The sequence below is a fragment of the Vanessa cardui genome, chromosome 20 (assembly GCF_905220365.1).
Source record: "Vanessa cardui chromosome 20, ilVanCard2.1, whole genome shotgun sequence".
Lineage (NCBI taxonomy): Eukaryota > Metazoa > Arthropoda > Insecta > Lepidoptera > Nymphalidae > Vanessa > Vanessa cardui.
Window position 1 is genome coordinate 11,987,099 of NC_061142.1, and position 17,696 is coordinate 12,004,794.

The 17,696-nt window shown below is 32.0% G+C and overlaps 1 protein-coding gene across 1 annotated transcript in view; it reads left to right on the forward strand.

The window, feature by feature from the left end:
* LOC124538206 (hemicentin-1-like) overlaps positions 1-17,696 on the forward strand; it is a 314,256-nt gene that overhangs the window by 281,048 nt on the left and 15,512 nt on the right. The window contains exons 8-12 of the mRNA XM_047115179.1: positions 5,144-5,347; positions 6,095-6,246; positions 7,065-7,206; positions 8,412-8,542; positions 9,341-9,500. Of these exons, the coding sequence (XP_046971135.1) occupies positions 5,144-5,347; positions 6,095-6,246; positions 7,065-7,206; positions 8,412-8,542; positions 9,341-9,500 (789 nt within the window). The remainder of the gene's footprint in view (positions 1-5,143; positions 5,348-6,094; positions 6,247-7,064; positions 7,207-8,411; positions 8,543-9,340; positions 9,501-17,696) is intronic.

The window sequence follows — 17,696 nt, forward strand, 5'->3', positions numbered from 1 at the left end:
CCCGGGCTAAATTTAGAAAAAAATGTACCCAAAAGCTGAGATAAATCTCAGTTTTAAATACATTTATTTAATGCAATGTTTTATTAATAGTTTCGTTAAAAGTATGTAAAGGGTATTTGGTGATTTAAGAAAATATGTCATCTAATCATCAATTTTGGAAGGTTGGTTGACCCTTATGAAATGCACTGAAATACTCAGTATTACTGTAATACAGTTTTAAGGTTAAGTGATCTAGTATTAGTACAAGGGACTTAACATCTTAGTTTCAAGGGTTTTGCGGTGATGAAAGAGATGGTTAATAAATGGGCGGTACCACCTATTAAAATATATATATTTACATCAAACTATTTCAAAGCAATAATCACAAAATTGATTGACGTCAATATTTAAATTTAACCCGAGCTAATTAATTTTTGTAATTAAAATTTCGAGACCAGTTAACGTGAAATCAAATTAAACGTTTGATCGATTCAAAACGTCATTATCGAAAGGAAAACTTGAGTAAACAGAATTACAATCATCATTACCGGAACAATATTTCAAATTGTAAATTGTCAACGCGAATTTCACCGGAATCAATAATGGGTTTTACGTTAACGTAATTAATGTCATTTGAGTCTGTATTATCATCATTCTTCATGATAAGTTGTCATTTAGTTGCAATGTTTTCACACACTGAAATCATTACTGTATCTATTATATCTTCATGTTACTAAATACATCTGATGACGTCGTTGGTGTTGTGGCTAAACATATTATTTTATTTGACGACCTCCGTGGTTAAGTGGTGTCTACACCGGTTTTCATGGGTGGCGTACTCCGAAGACCCTGGTTCGATTCCCAGTCGAGTCAATGTAGATTATCATTAGTTTTCTATGTTGTCTTGGGTCTGGGTGTTTGTGGTACCGTCGTTACTTCTGATTTTCCATAACACATGTGCTTTAGCTACTAACATTGGGTTCAGAGTAATGTATGTGATTTTGTCTCATATTTAATATTAATTTATTATTATTATGCCTGCAAGTATTGAGGTAATGGGTTCTAGATCGGGCCGATAAAAGTTATTGGAAATTTTCTTTAGATCGAAAATCTCTCAGTAAAGGTAAAAAGTCTGTGGTCTGTGTGTGTCTAGGAAGATACGCGAGTTAAGTATAGCTGATTGTCCTGTGCATGAACTCCTTCGGGTCGTGTCAGATTTAACGTATCATGGATTTATCTCTCACTCATTTTTCAAACCGGAATAGAACAATACTAAGTTTAACGGTATAACATATTATGATCAGTGGGTTGTATCCAACTAAACTGGCTTGTGCATAGAGTACCGAGTTCCTTTATATATGACGCCTGGAGCCAATAATTGTGTCTATAAATGTGTATATGAAAATCCAATACGACATGGTGGTATTATTCACAAACTTGTTAGCTTACTAAGTAGTTACTTATAGGGCTTCAGACGGGGCGGTCTCGTATTGAGTCATCAAAATTTTGAAATATTTCCAAATTCAAATGTAAAAAAGTCCGACTATTGATTCACCGTCATAATGAATGACTTTGTATTTGTGTAGGTACATACTAGTGTACTACAAATAATTTATACGAATTAAGAATAGCCATGGTGACATTTAAACAGTATTGCCGTGAAAAATAATTGGAAACTTTCTAAAAATATCACACGATACACATTCATCAAATGGTCATATAATATTCAACACTTCTTATCGTCCAATCTAAATATCAACTCAATATGATATAAAGATAATCGTGAGTTAAAATTGTGATCGTTATCGCTGTGAGTGCTTGCCGACCACCCGTGTTTGCCACCATTAGTGTATCGTTACTTGTCACACTCGATTGTCTGGTGACGTATTATTTGAAATTAATTGGTATTGTTTTGATAAATGATGTTACGTTTTTTTATATATTTATCTTTACTTTTGGCTTGTTAATATGAAAAGGTTTTTAGATATGAAAATATTTTTGTGTAAAGAGTTATTTGCATTTGCCGAGATAAGCATTTACACTGAAATAAAAAAAATACAATGACTTTAAAAATTAAAACCATAGAGCTGAGTGATAAGAAATAACAAACAAAATCATTCGAAATATTTAACAATTGTTTAAGATCGTTAATATGACCAAAAAAAAGTAATGAACTCTATTATCTTCTATCTAGGTTATCCCCCCCCCCGCCAGAGAAGGTAGTAATGTCGTGTGTATAAGACAAAATTTTTCTTTTTTTAATTTAGCTGAAAAGGTTTTGATTCTTATTACTTGATTATATGTTACACCAAATACATAATATATTACATTTGTTATCAATTACATTATTAGTAATTTTTTAATATAAATGCTAATTGCATAATCTTCCAATTTTGTTGATTGCAGATAGACTGATAAAAGGAATTATGTATATTGCATTAATTTATGTTATGCTAGCTGAATTTATTATGTATAAAAGACAAACATGCAACTCTCGTTTTACGCCCTTTGGCCACTCCTAAGGGGGTGAAATTACGTAAAATCCGTTCTCAGCGGATGTCTATACCGTATAAGGAAGCTATCCTAACTAACCTCTGACATTTTTTTGTTAGAGTTTCGTGATACAATGAGTAGTATTTCACTTCTATAATAATCTTTACCTATAAAACTATCGTGGCAGGTGAAATACTTTATTTATATATATTCAAATTAAACAAAGTCTATGACCAATTGACACCTATTTGGAGACGTTTGAAACAATATTATGTTATGAAATATTTTTCATTCAAATGGCTCTCTTATAACAAGTTTCGAGAGCTGTCAAGCGGTTAAGAGCTACTACAACTTTACGCCCAAATATTTGTGAAAATAAAAATGGAGCATAAAAGTTTTTACAATCTATTCTCGACTAGTTCTAGTGGTACTTGATCTCAAAATGAGCCATGAACTGAAATTCTATACTAATATTTACATTTGAATGAATGAATACAAATATCAATAAACATATTGATAAATACTTTAGTAGAATGAAGGTATTTTTTTTATTCAAAAACAGATAAATCAATCTACTGCTCGGTTACCTGAAGGGTAAGTGGTCACTGTGCATAGAAATAATTATATCATTCAGCTTATATAATCAATAGGTCATTAACCTCTGTAATAGAAAATTAAATATGGTAGATTCTTCCAACCACCTTTCCAACCGGAACACAACCCTATATGTACACTATTAATAATAGAGTATGTATATATTGTAAGTCAATACCTTTTTATATAATTTATTTTAATTAAGTTATATAAAACCTTTTGCTGCTTTGATTGCATTTATAGCAGTACTTTGAAACCATTTATACACTATGTTTACTTTGATATGGTTTTACATAAACGTGTACAGTAACTTTGTGTTTTATTTCAATTTATAGTTCAATGATTAATATATTACTAACAAACGTAAAGAAATAAATCGAAATGTTATTTATAAAACGAAACAGATATAACAAACGAAGACTGTCCTTTCATAAACATCAAGTCACAACTTATAAAAGTCCCAATACCGGGAATCGTCTCTATTTGCGGTGAAATGTTTTGACCTTATTCCACCCAGTGATTCAATGATGGTCTAACTCTATCCGACTAATGCAACTTTATTTACAATAACTTTACTAACCATTGAGATATGAATAATACTTTACTTGGTGGCAGTTATTCTACCGCCAAATAACAGTACTCAGTATTGTTGTGTTCCGGTCTGAAGGGTGAGTGAGCCAGTGTAACTACAGGCACAAGGGACATCACATCTTAGTTCCCAAGGTTGGTGGCACATTGAAGATGTGAGGAATAGTTAATATTTCTTAGAGCGTCATTGTCTATGGGTGATGGTGACCACTTACCATCAGGTGGCCCATATGCTCGTCCGCCAACCTATACCATAAAAAAGTAAACACACGTAAATATTCAATTTGGTGCTTGATAGGGTTTGAAGCCATCATTTCCGCCCACGATTTCATCTTGGTTCTATCAATGATAATTTGACCTTACTTTCAAGTGTAATTATTGGATTTAAATTTAGATTGGGATAGGAGAAAAGCGAGTTATATATTTCATAGAATAGCCAGCATTAATTTTTCTGTATCAATATTTATTTCATACCACGGGAGGAGATAGGGCTATTTGTCAATCGATTTGAGTAGATTGGCGGCGCATTGACGGTGTAAATAATGTGAACCAATGTCTATATGGACGTGATCACTTATCACGTGACCTAGCTGCATATCTGACTTCCCATGATAAATTATAAATAAAATTTTAACAAAAAGAAAAACCGACTTCAAACAAAACAGTATTTTAAAACAAATTAAAATGCACTAAAAAGTAATAAAAATAATTGCATATTTAAGATATTTTTGAGAGTCCTCCTAGGTAAAATGAAATGAAAAATATTAGACTACTTAAAGTCGATTTACGATTATATAACGTAGTTATAGTTATTGTTATATTTGGAGCCGGTCAGAATCATCGAAATTGGTTTACGTGATTTTGAGTTATTCACCTATTTGTCGCGCATATACATAATGCAAATTTAAGACTTATTTCGTTTTCATACGGATACCATCATCGGAAAAAAAAATTAAAAAAAATGGGACCCCAAGGGAAGCACTACCTTTCAAACAAAAAAAAATTATCAAAATCGGTCCACCCAGTAAAAAGTTATGAGGTAACAAACATAAAAAAAAAAAAAAAAAAAAATACTGACGAATTGATAACCTCCTCCTTTTTGAAGTCGGTTGAAAAAAAACATAGCCTTTTTATTAAAACCTTTATCTCTTAAAAGAAGAATCAAAGATAACTCAATCCTCAAAATGTTATTCTGTAGCATAAGACTAATTAGAAATAAAAATTTCAATACTCCACAATCTATATTATTAACATTATAAGTGTGAAAGTAACTCTGTCTGTCTGTGGCTCTTTTACGTCCTAACCGCTGAACAGAATTTGATGAAATTTGGTATAAAGCAAACTTGATCTCCAAGAAAGGACATAGGCTACTTTTTTGGTTAACACATGACAACCAACACACTAAAACGCGAGCTAAGCTGCGGGTGACTAATAGTTTAAGATACAATTTTGAGGTAAGCGTAATGTTAAGTGAATTTTAAACCAACAGGTATACCAAGGCCGAGAGTGACGTGGTACTTGGAGAACGTTGTGATAGATGATTCGTATGAAGAGAGAAAAGAGGGAATCACAGTAAACACGCTGACGTTCCCGAACGTTGGCAGACAACACCTCAACGCAAGACTTGTTTGTCAAGCGTCGAACACTAATCTGGCACCACCTGAAACCAAAGTGTTGATATTGGACATCAATTGTGAGTACCCAAAAGATAATGATGATAAAACAACCTGGAGCTAATACTTGTTGAAAAATATATGTGTAATTGTATTAAATTTCTTAAATAACTTTATACTTTAAAATTTTGAAAGTGGACCTACTGACTTTCTTCTCGGTTCTTCTCGATAGAATTTTAAGCTGCATTTAAAGCGGTGGTAGCTTCACTTAAATGAAAATTAAATGACGATTCAAAAGTGCTTGTAAAAGCCTCCTTAAATAAAGTATATTGATTGATAAAGTTGTGATGTAGCAATAATAATGTCACTAGAATTAATGTTTTTTTAATTCATTATGAAGCAGTTATACGTTATATTATTCTACGTTTCATATTAATATTTTCGATGTTAAAGTTTTATTTCGACTTCAAAACGAATTACCGGGAATTAATTCGAGAAGATTGTTAAAAATGATAATCGGGTTATATCTCATTAAATCATTTTCTATAACGTTTTTTATCAGGAAAGAGTATATCAAATATACTTGGAAATAATATGTCAAACAAAATAAGTAAATTAAAAAAAAGCATATTTAATATTCATATTTGAAGTTCTATTTTCTCCGTAGAAATAGACATTTCGAAATACGTCGTACATTTATAAATCGAATACGAATTTTCTATAAATCCTTTACGCAAACATTCGCAAGTAAATATTCCCTTTCATACAATGAGGATGCGAAGCAATACACAACGGAAGCTGAACAATAAATCTCATTTCTCCAACAGTGAAACCGATAACCGTGAACATATTGACCAAGGAGAAGCAAGTGTCGGCGGATAAAAGATACGAAGTTGAGTGTAAGACTACGGGTTCTCGCCCCGAGGCAACTGTCACATGGTGGAAGAACAATAGGCAACTCAAACGGATGGCGAAAAACGTAAGCCCTTTGTCCATTCGACGATCCTTTTGTCCTCTAATTAATAGATTCTTTTCAATTTTTCTTCTGCTGTAATAATGCCGTTCTTGTCTCCGTTATATTTTTTGGAAGTAATTTCGAGGCGAGATCGCTATGATACAGAGCCTCGTTGTCGTCACCTTTATATTCTACCTAATTTTAAGAAGTATAACTGTTCTGTTATTGTTTCGTTGATAGGGTTACTTTTGTTTTTATTGTTTTGTTGATACTTGTGATTTTTTATTTCGAATGGGAATTGAGCATTCATTATTTGTATTTTTAAAACGTTTCATTTTTTTTTTTGTTTACAAAATGAATCAAAATATTGCAAATGTATCGTTTTATGTAATGTAGGGATTCATTTATTTTGTTAAGCTGGAAAACATTTAATATGAATTTATACAGCTCTTTTTTATTATTCTTTACGTATTTGATTTTATAAATCCATCTTTTATATTGAATATAAATATGAATTTATATTTTAAAGTAATGGAAATAAGCTTCTGAAATTAATTAATCCCCTCCTCTCTTTTTAATATCTTGTGATAAATCAGAAAAAAATATTTAACATTTTAGTTTCTTTATTATTTAAGCAAGTAAGTCGATCTGCGTCTAATAATTCGTCTAAATCAAATATCAATTACTTCTTATTAAAAATAAGATTCGGCCTTTTGAAATTAATATCAAATTTAAGGTATATATATATAGTATAAAAAATATTTCGTTAATTAATTTTAGAATTCATTCTCAATTTTTTATTAGATATCTTTACATATTTCATAATATATTTGACTTGTCAGTTTTCTGAGAATAACGAGACTCTCAGCGTCCTGAGTCTCGTCCCGGGCGTGGAAGACGATGGTAAATTTTTGACGTGCCGTGCTGAGAACAAGCACATACCAGATTCAGCCATAGAAGACAAGTGGAGACTCAACGTACACTGTAAGTTTAATGCTATTTTTACTCAGCTTGGCGAAATTACATGCGCTACTCAAAATACGTGGTCGTGTATATATTTAATAATACTAATAGTTTTGTCATGGAAACATTATTCAATGAATATTTTAATTAATGAATACTTACTGCTTTGGAAATAATGTTAAATAAATCATAATGAATAGAAGATTCATCTCATACAAATACGCGAATTCATAAACAAAATAGAATTTCTTTCGCACTAATTTTGAATATTCTTAAATTTCCTTGTATTATTGTTTTTCATAAGATTTGCTTTAAGTTTATTTTAATTGAGCTTAACCACGATACTTATAATTTTTTACACAATTCTCATATTATACAAGAGAACTAGTGTATACATAACTTAAAACCAAAAATTGAAGTCGAGCGTGACAGTGAAATCTCAGAGCATCTTAAAAAAACATCTTAAGTTATCGCGAATAAATCTTTAAGGGTCGTAGCGCCGCCGTAGCGTCGCAGGCTTGAAAAGGAGGATTTTAATAAATCTCTGAGAACGACACGTAGGTACAGCAAACGAGGGGCAGAGATGTAGAACCTCTTTAAGATAAACTCGAATTCTTTGCATTAATAAAATTCCTTACAAATGAAGTTATTCATGAAGAAAAATTATTTAAATTACATCTGATAGTTAATTTACGATAAGGAGTTTATTTGAATTAGTTCAACACGAGTAAGTTTTATTTTTAAATTCTACTTACATTTTGCATATATTTTTGTTCTGCAATGGATAGAAATATTATGAAAACTTTCTACATAATTGAAAAACTGAGATATGTATTCTATAACTACCTCGTTGCTCTAGTAAATCCATTACTAGAGACCCGATCCAGCCAACCCCTAGTACTGGTTTCAATCACCATTCGATATTAAAGTAATCGGGATTTTCGCCGCCAAAACTTCATTAGCATTCTTATAGTTGGAAATGGTTGTAACCATCATGTTATCCCTAAGAAGCAGTTAAATCGTATTGGATTTGCCATCTCATCAGAGAATCAGGGATTAGAGAGTGCGTCTGTGCTTGTACCTCCAATAATGGGAACCATGTAGGTATAATAATCACTTATTTGAAAAAAAAAATCAAGGAATAATTCAACTTTTAGATCTAATTTGCTAGCGATATATATTAAGATCACCAAATTCCTCCAAATTAACCCCTGTTTTTGTTACAGATGTACCAATAGTAGACCTCAAGATGGGATCCAATCTCAACCCTGACGAAATAAAGGAAGGGGACGATGTTTACTTCGAATGCACGGTCAAAGCTAATCCGAAAACACACAGGCTTGTTTGGTTTCACGACGTGAGTACACAACTATATTTACACGAATCTAAGCCTTATTATTTAAAGCGTAAAGGAGATTATACAATGGAATGAATTCCATAAAAAATTGAGATGTAAAATATTTTTAAAAAGCTAATACTGATAACGTCTCATTACAATAGATTATAATTTGAATAATTGTAGAAGAATGTTATGAATTTGCACAATGATTACATTTTACACAAGACTTTAAACTGTATTCATAAATTTTATCTAAAAAACCAATTGAGTTAATTGTGTATAATTTTGTCACTGAATTACGGACTCCGTTAGTTGACTATAAATCAAGCATAATTATAAAGTGATCAAAAATGTTATGGGAGTAAAATGCATAACATTTTTAGCCTTATTATCTGAGCTAGGTAATGTTATCTTTATATATACTTGTTTTGTATGTGTGTATATTACTCCTTGATTATGATGACCCTGTGTGTGTTTAATTGGATCTGTTGATGCTGCAATTGAGATCCAAAACTTTTCTTTTTACTTATTTCAGTAGAGTTGACAAGGTACTCATAGTATAGTATATAGTATATAAATTTAAATGCTGCAATCATGGTTCTACGAAATTATACAAAATCTAAATTTAGTATTAACTAACGATCCATATTATTTAGAAACATACACATGAATTACTGTAATCATGTATTAACTAACATTAAAGCCTCTTATTCATTAGCAATTCAATTATTAATTGTATACATTAACTATAATTGTATTGTTATTCACTATAACATAAATAATAGTATTTTAAGCAATGTGAAATATTTTGTCTAGAATACTGAGATCTTCCACAACGAAGCCCTCGGTGTGATACTGAGTGCTCAAAGCTTGGTACTTCAAAGTGTCACTAGAGCTGCCGCCGGCGACTATACGTGTATGGCTGCGAATAGTGAAGGCAAAGGAACAAGCAATCCTGTGTCACTATTAGTCAGATGTGAGTATGAGCTAAAGTATTACTTATCTCTATTGAATTAAGGTTAAAAATGCATCGACGCTTGATATAGTTGGAATGGTTAATGAGACCAATTTAGACATTCATTGGATGATAAAGAAATATAATGAGATCTTGTCGAATTACAGATTTATTCATAAAATCATGATTAACTCGCTTTGAAAAATTCAAAAGCGATAGACTCATTATAAGACCTACTTATGAATATAGACGAAAATAAAATGAATTACTAGGTGTTAAGGCATATTGCAAGGTCGTCTGGATAGTTACAGCCAGATCACCAGATATTCTACTACGAAACAGCATTTTTTATGATTTTGGCGTTGCAGTTTCATCGAGCCAGGATAACTAACAAGGGATATAATATATTAACTCAAAAATTTATGGCCTCTTCGTCTTATGCAAAGACTATTTAATATTTCTTACAGTGCCAGTGTATATGGGTGGTGATGATCACTTTAGATCGGGTTGCTCATTCCAATCCCCCTATCTTTTACACAGAATGAAACTGTTACCTATACAATTTTATTGAAAAATTTAGTAGTCACAAGACATATCATACATAATTTCTACTTAAACAAAAACATATATATTTAGACAAAACGAATGATAATAGCTGAGATGGCCCAGTGGTTAGAAAGCATGCATCTTAACCGATGATTGCGGGTTCAAACTCAGGCAAGCACCGCTGATTCATGTGCTTAATTTGTCTTTATCTCGTGCTCAACGTCGAAGGAAAACATCGTGAGGAAACCTGCATGTGACAAATTTCATAGAAATTTTGCCACATGTGTATTCCACCAACCCGCATTGAAACAGAGTGGTGGAATATGTTCCAAACCTTCTCCTCAAAGAGAGAGGACGCCTTTAGCCCAGCAGTGGGGAATTTACTGGCTGTTGTTGCTGTTGTTGTAATGATAATAGACTATCAGTTCAAACATAATACATCAAAGAAACGATATTGTATTTTAAACAAGGAAGTATTTTAAATTTAACTTCCTGTACTTTCAAAAGGGTATCGAGTGTCACGAATCGACCCTTCTAACTTTCTTTCCCAGAACCGAAACCTTAGACTTGAACTGCTAATTCCATTATGCTCGAGGAGCTTTCATTTTAACTTACTCATTGTAAACGAGACTCTCTTCGAATGCATTATTTTATATCTTAATAAAAAAATTAAATACTTGAAATACAATACAAGTCATGATAATAAAGAGGAAAATTTTAACGACACAACTTAGATGTAGCATCGGCAAAATTCGTAAAACCGATCACATCCGAATTGAGTATGCTATCCCAAATTATCAATATTTATTTATTATGCGATTATGATCTTTGCACAAACGTATGTGATGTAATAGCGATGAATAGCGTCGAATGGTGCGAGAGGGAGCTATTTCTATTGGTTATGTAAATCGGCAGTAATCGGTTTCATTTTCATTACATTGCATTTTCCGATACTACATCTAATTTGTGTCGCACTATACTATGTTCCTTTGAACGGAAAATCAACTGAATATTTATCAAACCGGACGAAAATAAATATTGTTTTAAGTCACCAGAATATTTGACAAGTAGGTAGTACTTAACCCGACCGGTTTATACAAAGAGGAACGGATACTCAAATCATGTATAATTATTTATTAATAAACAATACCGATTTTTATAGCAGTTACAATTGGACTTAATATAACAAAAGTCGCTTACTATCCGTCCCTATATATGTTTAGCTCTATAAAATTACGCAATGGATTTTTTATGTATAGAGTGATTTGAGAGAAAGGTTTTAGTATATTTAGTTTAAGTATATAATACATGGACAATATAATAAATTAACACTGATAGTTCTAGATGTTTCTCATGTGATATCGGAAATAAACAAATTCTGTATAATATTTAGTATCAATTTTGCAACAGTGCGAAGCCAGGGCCCTAGTATATTACAAAAAACTTAAAATAGAAAATAAATTAATACAGTCCTTGAACTAAAGTATAAATATTGGTTAATGATAGTTTGAATAAAGCTATTTCAGATTAATGTGAGTTACTAATTAAAAGGTTTCGAATGTTTCCTTATTAATAATAAAATTATTCCTGAGGATTTTAATTGAGGGTTATAAAGCCATTATAGCCTTTACATTTGGTTTCGTTCTTGTAATTTATGCGGTTGTGTTGTTAAGCCAGCATTGTGATATACCCTTTGTTGAATATATATGTGTGTGTGTGTGCGTGTAGGTACGATATATTTTTGTAACTTATGTCAAGGATATATTTATTTAATTTTATGTTAGTAGGGTCAAAATTAGTATTTGCTTTTTATTTATTTCACACACAAGTTTTGTTTACATTATATAATGTCAGCCCTGAATTCCAAACTAGCTTTCGCTGTGTTTTGGAACTCAATTCCTTCCCAGATGTTAGGTTAAAAATTTGTTTCTTATTTTAAAAGTGAATGAAAAAGATAAAAAAACCGAAAGTAAAAACAATAATAAAAATCAAAACCCAAAAGAAATTATTAACCATTCAAAGTAGTGAGCTAAAGTAATAGTTACTTTTATGCACCTTGTGTGTGTGTGTGTCTGTATATGTGTTTTTATGTATCATGGAGACTCATATTATAATTGCACTTTATAATACGGCTTTGTGGAAGTTTGGTGAAGTATTATATTAGTAAGGAATGGTTAAATAGTTACGGAGATAATGTCATTTGGCAATTTTGCACTGGTCTATTTATTCTTCTTATTATTTATATTTATTGAGGAAAACATCCCACACAAATTAGCAGGAAACATGTTGTAAAAAGTTTTATACCTTCTCCTTATTTTATGGTATGGTGGTTTTTTTTCTGCTTCAATGTCTTGAGCTTTTTATAGCTAGAATTAATTATTGATGAAATGTTTATACAGTCAATACATTGTCCATTTAACATAGTAAAAATTTACATTTTTTGATAGCTAGGTGGTCACAACTTATAGGCAGTTATTTTAAGGTATGTATATTATTCCTTCACGACCTAATCCCTGCGCCGAATTTTATGAAATTACGTATAGGATTAAGTTGCATCTGAAGGTTACACGTGTTACTTTTTTATACTTGAAACCTGGATGAATGAATTAACACATAATACACAATTGAAGTCGCTAGGTAAAAACTAGTATTAAATAATTAAGTCAGGATAAAAATAAACATTGCTTTCAGTGATACTACCAAAATAATCGAACTTTTTTCCTTTGTTAAATTAGATTTGTTTTGAAATGTATTTTTTGAATTCATTTATTTACATATATTTTAGTTTCAATGTAAATACATTTTGATTTCATATTAACTATAGTTTAATTTTATTTACAAATATGGATATTTTTGGAACGATAGTTTTGTATATGTTGGTACTCTTTGGTTTTCATGAAAGATATAATATAGTAATTTAATTGTGTTTTCTCTACACGAGCCGAGATGGCCCAGTGGTTAGAACGCGTGCATCTTACCCGATGATTGCGGATTCAAACCCAGACTAGCATGACTGAATATTCATGTGCTTAATTTGTGTTTATAATTTAGCTCAGCGGTGAAGGAAAACATCGTTAGGAAACCTACCTGTGTTTAATTTCATAGAAATACTGCCACATGTGTATTCCACCAACGCGCACTAGAACACCGTGGTTAAATATTTTCCACACCTTCTCCTTAAAGGGAGAGGAAGCTTTAGCCTATTGGTGGGAAATTTACAGACTGTTGTTGTAGTTGTTTTCCTACATTCCAATCTTTAAAAGTGTACTTAAATAATGAAAATTTCAATATTAATTTAAGCAAACTAATATTAAACGTTCATTTAGATGCTCCGTTTAAAAACGACAGCAATGCTTTTCGAGTATGGGTTGTAGAAAATCATAAATTGTTGTCAGAAAGCGCATGCATATTACCGAAAATGAAATATCGTTGTTAATATTATGAGACAGCCGTTTCGTTTTGCGGTTATAGTGATATCCTTGTAATTGTCATTTATACGTTTAATGCGATTATGCACATACCAAATCATATCATACTAATAACGATAAATTTATTGCACTTTTAGTAAACTTACTCTATTATAGATATCAGCCGGATACTAAACGTACTACAGAATTTGTTTTTTTACGACATCACATTAGAATCTTCTAAAATTATCAGTGTTTCTTTTCTATATTGTCCATGTATTATATACAAAAACCTTCCTCTCGAATAACTCTCTCTACAAGAAACCGCATCAATTAGATATAAGCATATACGAGTATAGGGACAGAGAAAGCATCTTTGTTTTATACTATGCAGTGATATTGTTGTATTCCGTGCAAAGGATATGACATCTTAGTTTCTAAGGTAGGCGTTAACGCCTTCGTTAGTGCGCAGAGATGTCTAATACCACTGACCATAAAGCAGCCGGATAAATATTAAATAATAATTATTTTCTCACTATTTAATCATTGCCTACTAAATATGTGAATATTTTGTGTCCATGTTATTTTTTATTTTGTTTTATTCCACTCCGTGAATATCGAATTTTAATTCGGAAAATAATATTTCGATATAATATACATTCGAATTATTTGGGTATATTTTTGACTTAACTGATTATATTATTATACTAAATCAAAAACATAGTGTGTAACTTGTGTCTGTTTTGAAACTTATAGCTATCATAATATGAAATTTTCACTTTATTCGGTCTAGACAGACCAGACAAATTAACTGTATAAGGTATTAATATGATGTTATTTGAAATATGAGATATTTTTTCTCATCGACATAAAAACTTAAATACTATAGGAAACGAGGAAAGTTTAAAACACCACTTTTATCCGACAAAGAAGCGAGAAGCATTTTTAAAAGTTAGACATCTTTCGAACTAGAGAGAGGCCGAACGAAACTCAGCGGAGTATAGCGCATAATTTTAATTTCACAGCTTATGGTGCGTTTTATTAACGACCTCCATGGTCGAGTAGAGTGTACACCAGTTCTCATGGGTATGCCACTCTGAGTTCCGGATTTCGATTCCCGACCTAGTCGATGCAGAAAAAGTTCATTAGTTTTCTATGTTGCCTTGGATCTGGGTGTTTGTGCTACCTTCGTTGCTTCTGATTTTCCATAAAACAAGTGCTTTACGCAACGCACTTGGCATTAGCTACTTACATTGGGATCGGTTAATGTATGTGATGTCCAATTTGCTGCACCAAAGATGTACAGCAAATATTTGCATGTCATATTGAACTGACCTAAGCTTCTATTGGAGCGGGGAAATTCACGATTGGATGATTTAACTAATAAACAGGAAACTTAGATAGATATGTTCCTGAGAGACTTACCGGTAGTCTTGATAGTTGTCACCTATAAATTGGTATATTCGGTGTCAAATTATTGAGAAGGTAAACTGTGGACATGAATTTTTGATCCATGCAAATACAACAACAACAACAGTCTGTAAATTCCCACTACTGGGCTAAAGGCCTTTTCACCCTTTGAGGTGAAGGTTTGGAACATATTCTACCACGCTGTTCTAATGCGGGTTGGTGGAATACACATGTGGCAGAATTTCTGTGAAATATTGTCACATGCAGGTTTCCTCAAGATGTTTTCTATCACGAGAGCACGAGATGAATTATAAAGACAAATTAAGCACTTGGATCAGCGGTGCTTGCCTGCGTTTGAACCCGCAATCATCGGTTAAGATGCACGCGTTCTAACCACTGGGCCATCTCGACTCTCACGACTCCATGCAAATAACAAAAGGTTAAAAATAATTTATAATTTACAAATCGATATTATTATTATAAATGTGAAAGTAACTCTCTCTCTCTCTCTCTCTCTGTCTGTCACTCTTTCGCGATCAAACCGCTGAATTGAATTTTACGTGGAAGGACATAGGGTACTTTTTTGCCTGACAAAAAACACCTTAAATTGCGAGCAAAGTCGCGGGTGACTACTAATCTTTTATATATAAAATATTTTTATTTTATGAATTAAATTATTTGTAAGATCTCCAATATTACAATAAAATGAATAAAACATGATTACACGAAAAATATATTTCTAAATGAGAGAACGGTAGCTATAATTCCTTACGATACCATTAAGACCAGCTGATAGGCCCTTAGATGCCTTCAAACCTGCACTTCTCTGGACAATGCTATATTATCAGCTTTCAACGCAGACATACGAATAGGTTGTAAAATTTTATAACGCCCGTTGGACCGACCTAAAACGATTATTACGAAATATTTTGAGCTGCAGCCGTCTTGCTGGTATTATATGTAGATATCGTGTTTAAAATTCAAATTTTGACGTTATGTTCTCCTATGTGTCCTTGTTATCCTTGCATAAGATTGCTATTTTAAACACGTTTCCAATAGTTCTTTACTTTAGATATCAATGAGAAAAAACCCATGTTTCAAATAATGTCACCTTAATTTTCATGAGAACTATTAGTTAAGAATAGATACGTTTTACAGTACTGAGTCTCTTGCTGGTTATTTAATTAAAGGTAATTAACAAGCTGGTAAAATTTGTTCAAGATGCAAGTGCACTTCTCTTTATGTATGTGATAGTGCCTTCTTAAAGAACAAAAAATTATCCAAGTGTATTACACAAAATCTATACAAATGATTGCTTGTAGTCTTTATGCGTCTCTAATGAAACTGACTTACATTAAAACCGGAATCGTAACATTGTTTTATGGAGGTCAAACATAATATAACGCTTGCATTGTACCATTCACTGATTAATAACAAAATCTCAGGAACTATAACATCTATAAACGTGAAATTTGGCAGGTAGACATCCACTAAGAATTTACGAAACTTCCCTCTTAACAATGAGAGTCGGAAGTAGTAGTAGTGTTTTATAAAATTTGCGCGAGTAAACCCGCACATTCAGCTACCATAATATAAAGCGTTCATTAAACAAATTTACTAAAAAAAATACTTTATAGTAGAGCGATCTACTCGTCAGATAGCAGTAGTGTTCCGTTTTGAAGGCAAGACAGTGTACAAGAACAAGGGACCAAACATTTCCCAATGTTGATGGCGCATTGGCGATGAGAGAACGGTTTATATTCCTATGGTTAACAGTGACCATTTATCATCAAATTACTCATTAGCCCATCCGCTTACCAATAATACAAAAAAGGTCCAACGATATTCCAATTAAATATACAAAAGACACATAAGTCAATGAATATTAAATTTGAAATTGGTGAAATCCCGATCGTAAACCCAACCCTTCAGCGTGGTCCTTTACATTCAGCGTTATTACAGACGATGCAAATATAAAGGGCAAAATAACAGTTTTATTAGTACTACTGAACGGTGATTGGATTATATGAATTGTAATTGAATTTTTGTTTTTATTCCCTTCAGCTGTTGTTCGAACTCCGATTCGAGATTCTAATTTGATTGCATCTCTTTATTTCTTTCATTTGGACGTTCGATTAACTTCCACGGAAGTGAGTGTTCCTTTGTTAAAAATACATTTTTTAATTAAATCACATTCTATATTTGAATCGTTAGTTATTTAAATGTAGGTCGTTTTGTTATTAATGTATTTTCCAATATTAATACCAGACTTTTGACGAGTCCGTTTGGTACAATTCACTCATCAAATATGCTACCGCCAAATGGTAATGTTTAGTAGTATTGTGTTCTTATTTGAAAGTTGAGTAAGCGAGTTTTATTACAGGCTCATGGGACGTTACATCTTACCTTACATTTAAGTTTATTAAGTTGGCGGGGAATGAAATGTTTATTTACAATGATGACTACAAATCATCAGATGGCCCATATTTATATACATAATAAAAATATTGGAAGGTTAACCTAAAGAAACTTCTCAAGAAGACATTAGCTCCAGTTGCATAACTACCATAGCATTAAATGTAAAGTGCCAGAGATTCAAAGCTAAGAGCCCCCTTAGGTATATTATATCACTATGTGATGCATTATTGTTATTATGTTTTGGTAAACTTACTTTTACAATACATTTAATAACTACCAAGCTACCACCAATCTGATCCACTAATTTTCCAGCCGAGCCTAAATTGATTGTTATATTACGTCTATACATGAAAGTAAAGCAAATAACTTTACGTTAGGAATAATTTTCCTACATTCGTCGCCTTTGAGAAACCTTAACGTAAAGCTCGGAGTGTGT